The sequence below is a fragment of the Cetorhinus maximus genome, chromosome 13 (assembly GCF_964194155.1).
Source record: "Cetorhinus maximus chromosome 13, sCetMax3.hap1.1, whole genome shotgun sequence".
Taxonomy (NCBI): domain Eukaryota; kingdom Metazoa; phylum Chordata; class Chondrichthyes; order Lamniformes; family Cetorhinidae; genus Cetorhinus; species Cetorhinus maximus.
Genome location: NC_135891.1, coordinates 38,264,145 through 38,277,393, shown reverse-complemented (window position 1 = coordinate 38,277,393; position 13,249 = coordinate 38,264,145). Strand labels below are relative to the sequence as shown.

At 39.1% G+C, this 13,249-nt stretch overlaps 1 protein-coding gene across 1 annotated transcript in view; it reads right to left on the bottom strand.

The window, feature by feature from the left end:
- LOC144688563 (stathmin-3-like) overlaps window positions 1–12,692 on the bottom strand; it is a 63,165-nt gene extending 50,473 nt beyond the window's left edge. The window contains exon 1 of the mRNA XM_078555294.1: window positions 12,467–12,692. Coding sequence (XP_078411420.1) covers window positions 12,467–12,485 — 19 coding nt within the window. The 5' untranslated portion in view covers window positions 12,486–12,692. The remainder of the gene's footprint in view (window positions 1–12,466) is intronic.
- Window positions 12,693–13,249: the final 557 nt, after the last annotated feature.

The window sequence follows — 13,249 nt, the reverse complement described above, 5'->3', positions numbered from 1 at the left end:
CTTATTTTAATTTAATCTTTTAACAATTTTGAAAACTCTGCAATTTATTTCCAATTTGTGTATTGTAAAAGCCTCTATGGGTCAGTTACAACAGCTGGCCATGCCATTAACTTACTGGTGTTAATTTACTCACAGAAGGGTAATGCAAATGGTACTATATATTTTTCCATGCAATTGATTAACTGTTTCTCCTTTCCTGATGCATCTACCCTGTACTTCATTTTAGCTATTCCGGGTTATTTGAAGTCCCAGTTAACATTGCAAAAAGAAGTTTGCTACAATCTATTAGGAAGAGAACACATTACATATTTTTAAAATCATGCGTACTGCTGGGTATTAAACCGAACACTAATACATAGAACAGCAAAATTTGTTACTATCCTGCAACTCCTGCATGACGGTATGACAGCAACCATCCTTTGCAATGGATTGGAAACCAAGCCAGTTCATATCTGGACTGGAGTCAAACAAGGCTGTGTGATTGTGTCAACTCTTTTCATTACCTACTACAGCCTGGTCATGGAACTTAGTTGTGACTCACTTCTACAAGGAGTCATGATTGAGTTTCGACTTGACAGGAAGCTTTTCAATCTCAATAGGCTGAGAGCCAAGGCTGAGGTGACCCTCTAGCATATCCATGACTTACAATATGCCAACGACTGTGCAGTTGTGGCGCACACTGCGAACGACATTCAGACCATCCTCAGCCTCGAGGGGCTGAATGTCCTAATCCTGCTCCTAAGACCTATGTTCCTCAATTCTGCAGACAAAAGGGTTGGTCTCTCACTCAACATCAGCCAGACCAAAATCCTTCACCAGCCCTGCTCTGTGCAGTGGGGAAGGTGAGTGGCACACCGGTGCCCAACTTCTGTGGTTGTGTAGGGCCAGATGCCAGGGCATTCTCTGCAGGGCACTGGATCCCTTTGAAAATATGAGTATGGTTAAAGGGCCGAGAAGGTCATGTCGAACAAATGTTGGATATCATCTCAACATTTACCATTTGCCCAGATCAGTAATGCATGAAGAAAATGCTGCCACCAATGTGGATTTGAATGTGCTATCCATTAAACCTCAATTGAACCTGCCAATCATGCAATTGTTGAGTAAACAGTCACAACCTATGGACAGACACTGGGACAGCAACTCTCAAGCAGGGAAGCATGTAGCGGGGGGTGGGGGGGGGGGGGGGGGGGGGGGGGTGGCGGTGTTGGTGAGCAGGACCTTGGTGTCCCAATTTCCAATATTTGCATGGGGCTGGATACTGGGCCCCGCCCACTGCAAGGCATTTCTTGCAGGACACTAAGTACCTGCCAGCAGAGGTCGTCTGCTAGGGAGGACACCAGGCAGCGAACTCAATCAGCCCTGTCGGCCCCGCTTGGGACAAGAAGTGATACCCTGAGGAGGCTGGGGGATGAAGTCTGAAGCCTGGAGCTGTGGGCTGAAGAAGGGGCGGAACCAGAAGCCTCGTGGAGGGAGAGAGGGCGAGAGCAGCAGCAAGGAGCAGGAGCAGAAGTCCTGTGTTAAGGAACACAAGCTCCAACAACGTATTGACACCAACGCCCATCCAGGACCCTCCACCTCGTCCCAACCCTCTGACCCCATCCCTTCTTCTAATCCTAGTTCTTGCCATGTATTTTCTATACCCTACGATCTTCCCCTTTCTGATGCTGAACATTCTGTGCTCTGCAAAAGGACTAAGTTTCATCCCCTTACACCCTTACCTCAATGAATTTCAGGCTTGGCAGAATGCTGAACTCTTCTTCTGTCACCTTCGCCTCCATGATCACTTCTTTGAGCAGGAATCCTCCCCCTGTTCAACAGATCCTTTCACCTGACACCAGTATTCTCCCTCTACCTGGACCCCTCCCTCTAGCCTTTTACCTGCTCTTGATCTTTTCATTGAGAACTGTTGGCATGACATCGGCCATCTTAAATTCTCTGCTCCTGTCAGCCATTCCAACCTGTCTCCCTCTGAACTTGCTCCATTCCGTTCTCTCAGGTTCAACCCTGACTTTATTACCAAACCTGCTGACAAGGATGGTGCTGACCTCTACCTTGCAGAGGCTGAGCACCAACTCTCAGACACTTCTTCCTACCTCCCCCTGGACCATGACCCCACCACTGAACATCAAGCCATTGTTTCCAGGACTGTCACTGACCTCAACACCTCTGAAGATCTTTCCTCCACAGCTTCCAACCTCATATTCTCCTAACCCCACACAGCAGCTTCTACCTCCTTCCCAAAATCCACAAACGGGACTGTCCTGGTAGACCCATCATTTCAACCTGTTCCTGCCCCACTGAACCCATTTCTACCTATCTTGACTCCGTTCTCTCTCCCCTTGTCCAGTCTCTTCCCACCTACATTCACGATTCCTCTGACACCCTATGTGTTATCAACGATTTCCAGTTTCCTGGCCCTAACCATCTCCTCTTCACTATAGACGTACAATCCTTGTACACCCCCACTCCCCACCAGGATGGTCTGAGGGCTCTCCACTTCTTCCTTTAACAGAGGCCTGAACAATCCCCAACTGCCACTACTCTCCTCCACTTGGTTGAACTTGTTCTCTCACTGAACAATTTCTCCTTTAACTTGTCTCACTTTCTCCAAATAAAAGGTGTGGCAATGGGTACTCGCATGGGCCCCAGTTATGCCTGTCTTTTTGTGGGGTATGTGGAATATTCTTTGTTCCAGTCCCACTCAGGCACCCTCCCACAACTCTTTTTCTGGAACGTCAATGACTGTATCGGTGCCGCTTCATGCTCTTGTCTGGACCTGGAAAAATTTATCTATTTTGCTTCCGATTTCCACCCCTCTATCACCTTCACATGGTCCATCTCTAATACTTCCCTTCCCTAACTTGATTTCTCTGCCTCCATTTCTGGTGATAGGCTGTCTACCAATATTCATTACAAGCCCATCGACTCCCACAGCTACTTCAACTACAGCACCTCATACTCTGCTTCCTGTAAGGACTCCATCTTGTTTTCTCAGTTCCTCCACCTCCGTTGCATCTGTTCCGATGATGCTACCTTCTAAAACAGTGCTCCTGACATGTCTTCCCTTTCTCCTGAGCCGGGATTTCCCCCCTATTGTGGTCGACAGAGCCCTCAATCGCATCTGAGCCATCCCCTGCGCCTCTGCCCTCACCCCTTCCTCTCCCTCCCAGAACCATGATAGGGACCCCCTTGTCCTCACTTTTCACCCCACCAGCCTCCGCGTTCAAAGGATCATCCCCCCCACCCCCACCCCCACCCACTCTTCAACAGCATAAAATCCACACATTTCTACCTCTCTTCAGCTCCAAGGGAGAGTCATATGGACTCAAAACGTTAACTCTGTTTCTCCCTCCACAGATGCTGCCAGACCTGCTGAATTTCTTCAGCATTTTCTGTTTTTACTGCAGAAGTTTGGGACTGGTCAGTTGCAGTGTTGAGGAGCCAAGGCCAAGGCCAAGGAAAGAGCAGTCCAAAGACATTAATGGTGGCTAGAGAACTGGGAAGTGGAATTGGAGCAGGCATATAGCTGCTGGGGATCTATGCAGACCACCTGAACAGCACCCCTGTTGTCCAAGAAGCCAGGAGGGAGAAGAAGATACCCTTTGTATCTGGGAGACAGGTAATCTGGTTCACGTGTTTATGGGAAATTAGCAATAGGAACTCCACCAACTGAATTATCCTACATAGCTGATTAGAGAGCAGGAGTTAAGCTTCAATGGTATCCTGGTGGATTTGGAGTGTCAGCCATGAATGCACATTGCAAGTAATTCATTTCTCAGAGTTAAGTATATAACGTTTATAAAGATTTGATGCCAGTGGAACAAAGAATCCCTGTTTTAGAACCTCCATGCAGTCTGTGTGCTTAAATCTCGGACATTTACTTACACTTCCAGCTAGAGTTAGCTCAGTCAAAGGACGATTACCATGACCATCAAGCCAGGGGATCAACCCTGGTTCAATGAAGAGTGCAGGAGGGCATGCCAGGAGCAGCACCAGGAATACCTAAAAATGAGGTGTCAACTTGGTGAAGCTATAATACAGGACTACTTGCATGCCAAGAAGCTAGACACTCAAGACACCGTCCAGGACAAAGCAGCCCACTTGATTGGCACCACATCCACAAACATTCATTCCCTCCACCACCGACGCACAGTAGCAGCAGTGTGTACCATCTACAAGATGCACTGCAGGAATTCACCAAGGCTCCTTCAACAGCACCTTCCAAACCCATGACCACTACCATCTAGAAGGTCAAGGGCAGCAGATAGATGGGAACATCACCATCTGGAAAGTTCCCCTCCAAGTCATTCACTATCCTGGCTTGGAAATATATCACCGTTCCTTCACTGTCGCTGGGTCAAAATCCTGGAACTCCCTTCCTAAAAGCACTGTGGGTGTACCTACACCACATGGACTGCAGCGGTTCAACAAGGCAGCTCACCACCACCTTCTCAAGAGCAACTAGGGATGGGCAATAAATGCTGGCCCAGCCAGCGAAGCCCACATCCCGTGATGAATTTTTTAAAATTAAGGATGTGCAACAAATGCTGGCCTTGCAACCGACACCCACATCCCATGAAAAAATAAATAAAAACAAGGGGATAAATTGACATCGGTGCTTGGGAGAAACTTGCAAAAAACTGTACCATGCAATGGTGGCTCATTCAACAAGACACATCACATTCAGAAACTGACCACACAAACTCTGCTGTGGAGAAGCGAGGAAAGCAGAAAGAGAGAGTAAAACACTAGCTTGAGAAGCCCTTCCTCAGGGCATCTCGTGTCGTCTTTGCCCAAAGATCTGTGGCCCCAAGGTTTGCTTGTTGAATCACCTGAGGACACACAAATCATGAAACCTGGCAAACATTATCCTCATTTCAAGGGACTGTTGACGACGACAAATACATAGATTAAGCAAACTTACTAACATGAGGTTTTTTTTAAAGAATTTCAATGACTATAATCATAATTTATTATTTAGTGACAAATTAAAAGTAAAAATTGGAAAAATTATTTATTGTCATCTTACCTGTCATCAAATAAAATTGTTGAAATTTGAGAGGATACTGAGCATTTTTCTCAGGATCATTGTAAAAACTCAATCATTGTAGAACCTGGATAGCGTAATAATATGCAATAATACGGTTTTATCTGTATGCTGTATGCATTTTATGCTGGTGCAAATAAATCTTGTAAAGTTTACAAGCATGGCCTAACAGCCCCTGTTATGTCTTGTGTGGTTCCCAGAAGTTTGAAATTGTCACACTTTTAGATTCAAATATTGGAGGTTCATGAAGTGTAGCTCGCCATCTGACTTTTGGACTGATACATTGTTGCTCTGTACCCTGACTGTAGTGCAGTCGTGAGTGATGTGTATTCTGGATATATATGTATACATCCGCATAACAATATAGTTCCTAACTCATTTTGAATGATATAACAATATCACAGCCCCACAGCAGCAAATTCATAATTTTATTTCATTACACCCAGCCCAAAACAAAGCAATATAAGTTAAATAATAATATGCTATGATTACACGGTCTGTGGAAATAGTAAGCATGATGGGCTGCCAAAGATGCCACTGTCAGCCATGAATTTGGAACAAGTCAATGCATACAACACTGATGAATTATTGAACTGGTAGATCAATCACTTATATTACCTTCTGCATTTATTTATCTAATTACTACAATGAACAGATTACTGTCATGTATCCATTTTCTCTTTTAAACCAGAATATCCTTGCATCTTTCTTTTGGCGACTGCAGAAATCATATATCTTAATCTAATTATGTCTATCACAAAAACTCCAACATAATAGATTTTTAAAATGCACAACACGTATAATGAGCTCATTAGACAGAATGATATAACACCAGGGTCATCATAGGGCATTTGACTTCCAAAATTAATTCAGCTTCATTCCTTACTCCATAGAAATACAAGGGTGGCGATTGTTTTAGATGTACCCAACATCAGTGCTTTTTTTTACTATATTGTAAACAAGACAAGGATTAAGATAGCACCTCCCTGTAAAAAAAAATCACTGCTCTAAAATTTATGAACATGCTATCACTGTAATCCATGTGAACTCCTGTCTGTATGTGCAGATTATTTTCCTGCATTTTTGGAATCTTCCACGTCATATAACCATTATGTTTTTGCCGCTTTGATGTGACTGTGCATGTGAAAATGTGACTTGTCATTAACTGCACGTCATCACAAACTGCCTTTTTTAAATGTGCCGTTACCTCATCCTAATGCAGCTACTGTTCACTGATGGACGCATCAAAGAGAGAGTTGTACATATTGTACAGAAAATGCATGGTCTTTCCACAGATTAGATCATCTGGAAGGGGGATTCTTAATAGCTTTGAGCTCTGATATCAAAGAGTGGCACTAGCTTTAAAGGTATTATGAAGGTTTACAGAAGCCTAATTTTCCTTTGAGCATTTGATGTTCCATACGGCATAAAGCTCTGTTATCTGTCTCATGTATTATATTCCAATATATTACAATACTTGTGATGTGCACTCAGTGACATTACCACACCAGACAGCTTTGAATATGACTAAGTTAACAACAATAAATGATCACCATAAATGTGTACATGAGTAAAACGATTAAATGCAGAAGAAATTAAGGGAAAATTAGAGAATCCTGGTGAGTTCTTTCAACTCTTTTCAATTCAAAACCATGTGTCCTTAAACATCAAATTGCATTATTTTTAAAATCTGCACAAGAATTGATACTATTAGTATTTTTTACAAAACACCTTTGTAAGGAACCTCCCAAATTAGTACCTTTCACGCTTTGCTGATTTACCTATTCTAAACCCAGGATACACAAAGGGATTCTTCATTTAGATTCAATGGATGTGAAGAGAATCCAAATGTTAGTGTGTCACTTGAAATGCCTTTAGCTTATATTAGATCAGAATCACATTCTAGAACTTTACATTTGAGCCCCATAGTTTGGTTCCATCATGTTTTATGCCTCTGCTATTTTAGGATTTTTGTAATGGATTTATATCTGTAGCAGTAAAAATCCTGCAAAAAGAACCATCCAAATGAGTAGTTAAATGCTGGATTAGCACACCGCCAACTCCAGTACTTATCCCTATCCATCTATCAGTGCAAATCATCCTCCCTCAGCCTTATATTATGTGGTTCTCATATGCCTGTTCATACATGATGACCTCCATTTATGGATGAAACAGGTACCTAAACTGATTATGTTACTTACCAGGATAATTAGGTGGCATTGGTTAATGCATTTTACTCTCCTTATAATCCAGGGTTAACAGGCCATTAGGTAGGATACATAGAGAAAATTGTCTCAAAATGGTAAGACACTCCTAGTGAAGCTCATGCTTAAAGTAATGGCTGGCCGATATAAATCCTGTATTTGAATCAATGACTCTCCTTCCCATCTACTTACTTCAATGTAAAAAATACAATGCATGATGAGACCATGTCGTAGGGAAGATATTTTATATGCTTTCCTTCCACAGGAGGGTATCAAATAGATTCAATTTTCTATCATAAAATCTGATACACTGTACAATTGAAAATTTAATAGTGAAGATGATGTAGAGATGAAATAACAAATAAAACAAAAATATCCTCTCCATAACATGATTATTAGATTATTATTGGATTATTATTGAATAGCTGGATTATTAGAAGTTCACCCACTCAATAACTTAACAGCTAAGAGTTATGAAGTCTTGAGCAAATTACATAGCTTGGGATTGCACGTGCCTATAACTGATTATTGTATTGCCCATCAGTGTGTACTTCTGTGCACTAATTGATGTTATAAGACACTACCAGAGATAAAGCAACAATAACATATATTTTACTAATCTGAAGCTGATAATGGTTGGGAGTATAGAAATACAGAAAATTGCAGATGGGTACTAGATTTCTCTCTTCCATGCTTTTGCAATTTGATTTAGCACTTGAAGTATTTTTAAGAGAACTAATTTAAAGCTCAATTAAAACAAGTTTCCAATTCACTAAGACATAGGAGGCTTTTACACATCATGTAGAAGGTGACATCACCCAGCAGTCATATTTCAACAGTTGAAAGCAGCTTGGAACTGACATATATTGGGTTGCATTAAGTGTCTTTGCATAAAGGAGAGATATATTGTGACCTCATTGTAATATTTCAACAAAGACTGTAGCCATAGTCATTGTTTCTAAAATCCATGCTAAGAAAATACTTTATTGTGTCTACAAGTGGCTTTAACAACAGTAATAAAACAAGAAGTTAATGGTATTTTCTGGATGGCTATCAGATGTCTACATTATAATGATTTATTCCTGGCAACAAACCTAATAGCAAGGTTTAGCACATTAAACACATTGCAAAATACAGATTCTACAAAAACAGAACATGCTGGAGAAACTAAGCAGCTCAACCAGCATTTGTGTAGCAAATAGAAAAGTTTTTGTTTTGTCTATAGACAAAATTCTATGATGAAATTGCCTGACTTGCTAAGTGTTTCCACCAATTCCAGTTTTTGTTATAACGCATTAAATTTTGCCTTTCCTATACAAACCTGCAGAGCAAAGAATTATATAGAATTTTAGGGCAATTAACAATAGCTTCTGATTAAAAAAAGTAAAAGGGTATAATAATGTTTTGAGATTTTGATCACATAAATGTTGAAAACAAAGCTGGAGTGAATTATTGTCATTTGAAGCCAATGAGGAGTTTGTTTTCATTCTATAGAATGTTAGAGATTATAGTATTAAAAGCCAGTTATTCCATTGCATTTGCAAGAATAAAGTTTTCACATTGGACACAAATGTTTTTTTACATTTCTCCAAATGTATGTGAGTAAATACCATAACTGGAAATATAAAGAAAATGTTGAGGTCTGATATGAAAAAAATTGCATCCTGTAAGCTGAAAATGTTGCATAAGTGAGAGGCATTCCCATGGGGCTTTGATGAATCTTTATTTCAATTTTCCTCTGATGCTCTGTGTCTCTTATGAATAAAAATGTATATCTGGACTTATGTAGTGAATTTGGGTAAATGGGATCTCTCACATAGAGGAGCATGATGCATTGAAAATCATCAGTATGATTAGTAAACCGGTATATCAGACTTTGTTAAAGGTCATACAAAACTAGCATTAAAGTAAAAAGCTACATTGTGATCTCAAATTATAACTCCAATAAACATTTAAAAATAATTATGTGTGGATTGTATTTTATATAACATTGTATTTGTGTTAAGTTGAAACTAATTGCAAATTGCCCTCAGTTAATATTAATGCCCCTGTGTGTTATGGTCCTATGAGATATTAGGTACAATAGACTTTACATGCTGGTGGCACAGGAGACAACTGATCGCATTGCCCAAAGACTGGTAGGTTATAGGTTTGTGATGGAAAGCCCAAACGTTTGCTAAAAAGGCGATTACACTTTCTGGTGTATGGAAAGGTTTATTGCAACATTGCTGCCAACAGACATGAAAAGATCAGACTTTTAACAATGCACAAAGATTTTAGGTTGTTAGATTTGTAGAGTTTAATGCTTGTCAAATAGATTAAGTTTTGTCATGTACTTATGTAGCAAATCAATATTTCCTGTTTGAAATGCTGATATGCATTTGATAGAATAAGCATACATAAAAAATAAAATTGAATGAAGGAAAGAAAGAAATTGAATTAAATTGTTGGTAAAAGATCTGTTTTACGAATTTTTAGGAAATTATCTGAATGTAAGGCAAATAATCTCAGCAATATTCACATTAGCCGCTGATTACAGAATGCCATTTATAGATGAGCAATATGGAATATTATTGAGTAAAAATTGCAAGAAGGTAACAAATTATAAGCATGCCTTGCCCATAAACCCTAATGGTGTTTCTTATTTTTGATCAAATTAAAGCATACAAGCAAAATACTGTAAAACTTAATAGTTACTATATAGCTATGTTTTCTGCTGTTACATTGACAAATCTTAAACCATGCAGTGCAGTAACAGTATCTTAAGACACCTTAGAAAAATAATCATTGGAATAAGGTAGAATTTCATAAATGGAGAAAATTACAGGCTGAATCTACCAAAGTTATCTTAAAAATCTAAATGGGTGATCTACTACTGCACAAAGAATAAACAGATAAATTATGATGCCTTGTTTAAAATATGAAACACTCATTAATCCACCAGGCACTTTATTAGGACCCCCCCCCCCTCTCGTGTTGCAGCACAGACTGCAGTGCAAGTGATTTGACACTCACAGACACTGCCTCGGCTTGGTGCAGGTTTCAGCTGTGACGACACAGCCTGCAAATCTGTTCAGACACTGCAGATACCGCAAACCTTCTTTGTCATTAATGACAGCAACTAACAGTTTCATTACAATAAATAGTCTTTATAGTTTATTTTCTTCCCAGCATTGCAAGTTTATGCCATGTCATACAAGTGTGATGACTTCCATATCATTAACTCAAATCAAATAAATGCTTCACATAAATGCCTCTTAGCCTACCATTATTTTCATGCATCTAGAATGCTATAAAATAGATCAGTGATTTGTCTAAAATTGATCAAATTAGTGAAATATTTGAAAGTCACTTTCCATTTCCTTTATTAATTTACTAGCATAGAATTACAAAGATAATTATTCCATTTTAAGTATTTTAGCATTTTCATTTGCTTATTAGCATCCCTTCCTTCAACACAGTATATGTATTCTTCACCTCAACAAATTGCTTACATTTACCATATTTCTACCAATTTTGTGCACACAAAATTTTTGCCAAGAGATAATTAGTAATCCATTTTGTCAATTGTTTATTGTTCTATGTTTAAAATGAGGAAACGTTTGCAAATAAATATAATTTGGCCTTCATTTTGGCCGTGTGTTTTGTGAAGCAAATTATATTGTTTCCAAAGACTTAATAACTAAAGGTCCAACAATGTAAGGTCACAATATGCATTCTAGAGCACCTAATGCATAATACTTGATTAATGCGAAGTACTTTGTAGTCTTGCAAAATGTGCACACATTATACACCTGAGAATTTGCTTCGAGATTTTGCAGATCAGGTGCCAGGTTCTATGCAAGATCTCCATTACACAACATTGTTTTCTTCATAGTTTACTAATCAATAATGCCACTGAGTAGCTATTCTGCTATCGTGCCCTCTATATCATTCATGATGTTGTTGGACTTGTTGCTACTTACCCAGAATGCCATTCTCTCACTAATAAATCTAATATTCTTTAAAATAATGTCTCTAAACAAGAGTTTTTTTGGTGCTCCTGAAACTTAAGTGCATCTTTATTGCAATAAAAGCCTGGTGCAGCCACAAATTATTAATCTCTACTTATTTATACTGCATTGGAGATAGACTTCATTTTGGAAGAATAAAGGCCTGCCCATCCCTTAGCAACACTGCAAAAACACCATTGTTTCAGATTTCCTCAGGAGACAGTCTGTTTCTCTCGTAGCTGTTATTTATTTGTACCACCAAGCATCTTAAGAAGCCCCAGCCAGCACTACAGGCAAATTATCTTTGTCTAGCAGTTTCCATAGATATTAATTCTCTATAACATAGATCAATAAAGCAGGTTAAATGATTCTGGGACTGAGCTGCTATGGGTAAATGGTGTCAGCAAAACAAATACCAAATAGTTCCTCATTAAATAACTTTGCTCATTCAAAGCTTCCTTATTTAAATGGAAATTCAAATTTCTCATATCTGAAGGGAAAATGCAGAAATACAACAAGAGAACTGGCAAAGTGGCATACTTCAATTCAGATATAATTTCCTGGTAAATACTGGTTCCTTAAAATGAAGGGCTGTTGATTACAGTTTTTTTTTCATTTAAAGAATTTACTGACCTAGTTTCTGTGATATTCCATGGCCTAATTCCATTGCAAATTGTTAACTACGGACATTTCTAGCTCCCACTGGGCTTGCTGTCAATGTTATTTCTGATCAATTTATTCGAAAGGCAATTTCCTCCCATGCACTGCCTCAGGCTACAGAGACACATCGTACCTTTAGAATTTACAGTCCACCCAGGAAAGTAATATGGCTGCTGGGTGGAACCTTCTGCATTAAGCCATATTTTCCTCCCACAGCTTGTAGAATACTGAGAAAAATTGCTGAAGATTACCCTTCTACTTTCCTTTGCTTTAAACAATACTGTAATGATTTATTAGCAATCACATACCTTTCCATACGTTATAATTTTAAACTACAACATGTACTTATATTGAAATTAAAATATTGGGTTTTTAAATAATCACTTAAAGCAATCAACAGAACTAAAATTCAATATATGTATTTCATACTGCATTCAGATCTACTCGTGACAAATGAAATACTGACAGATTTTGCAGCAACACTGCATTTTGTTCTATCCAGAAATAAAGTACTTTTTTTATAAAGTAACATATATATTTTTAAAATTTTCTTTACATACCGGCTACAGTGCTGGACATGGTGGCGCAGGATGTAGAGGCTCAAGCAGCAGGAATGAGATGGGTCTGTGCTGCAGTGGTGTGGAGACAGATGTCTGAATAAGGCACTGACTCAGTGGTGTGTAAACTGCAGAAAGAGAATAGGAGAGGTAACCTGTTAGAAGCAGTAAATCTGAGTGGCTCTGATAGTCCTTTGATGTCACTGCTGCACTGCCTCTTTCTCTACATAATGAATATTAATTTGCTAAATGATCCAAAAACTCCCAGTCTTAAAATGCATTTTTTAAAGTATTTGAATTAGGCATGAAACCTCAAAACTCCCCTACCAATTGCACATTCCAAATAACAGCTTTTTTAGCCTGTTTGACGTTACAAATTATCATTTTAAGACATTGACTATTTTATGAAATATTTCATCTTCACAGAATATTTGCTTTGAGTGCTAAAAATGAAAATTGTTGACTATCGGATTAAACTTTATATTTTATATACATACAAAACCACTCAAGTGCTATAGCTCGCCCAGACTCCTGCTGTTAAAGTATTTATGATGGATAATATAATTCCTTTAACCTTTTCAGTACTGTGTACTGCATAACATTTTACTGTGCTAAATAACTCACCAAGCCTCCTTAGTCAGCACCTTCCAAACCCACGACCATTACCATCTAGAAGAACAAGGGCAGCAGACATTTGGGAACAGCACCACCTGGAAGTTCCCCTCCAAGCCACTCACCATCCTGACTTGGAAATATTTCGCTGTTCCTTCACTGTCGCTGGGTCAA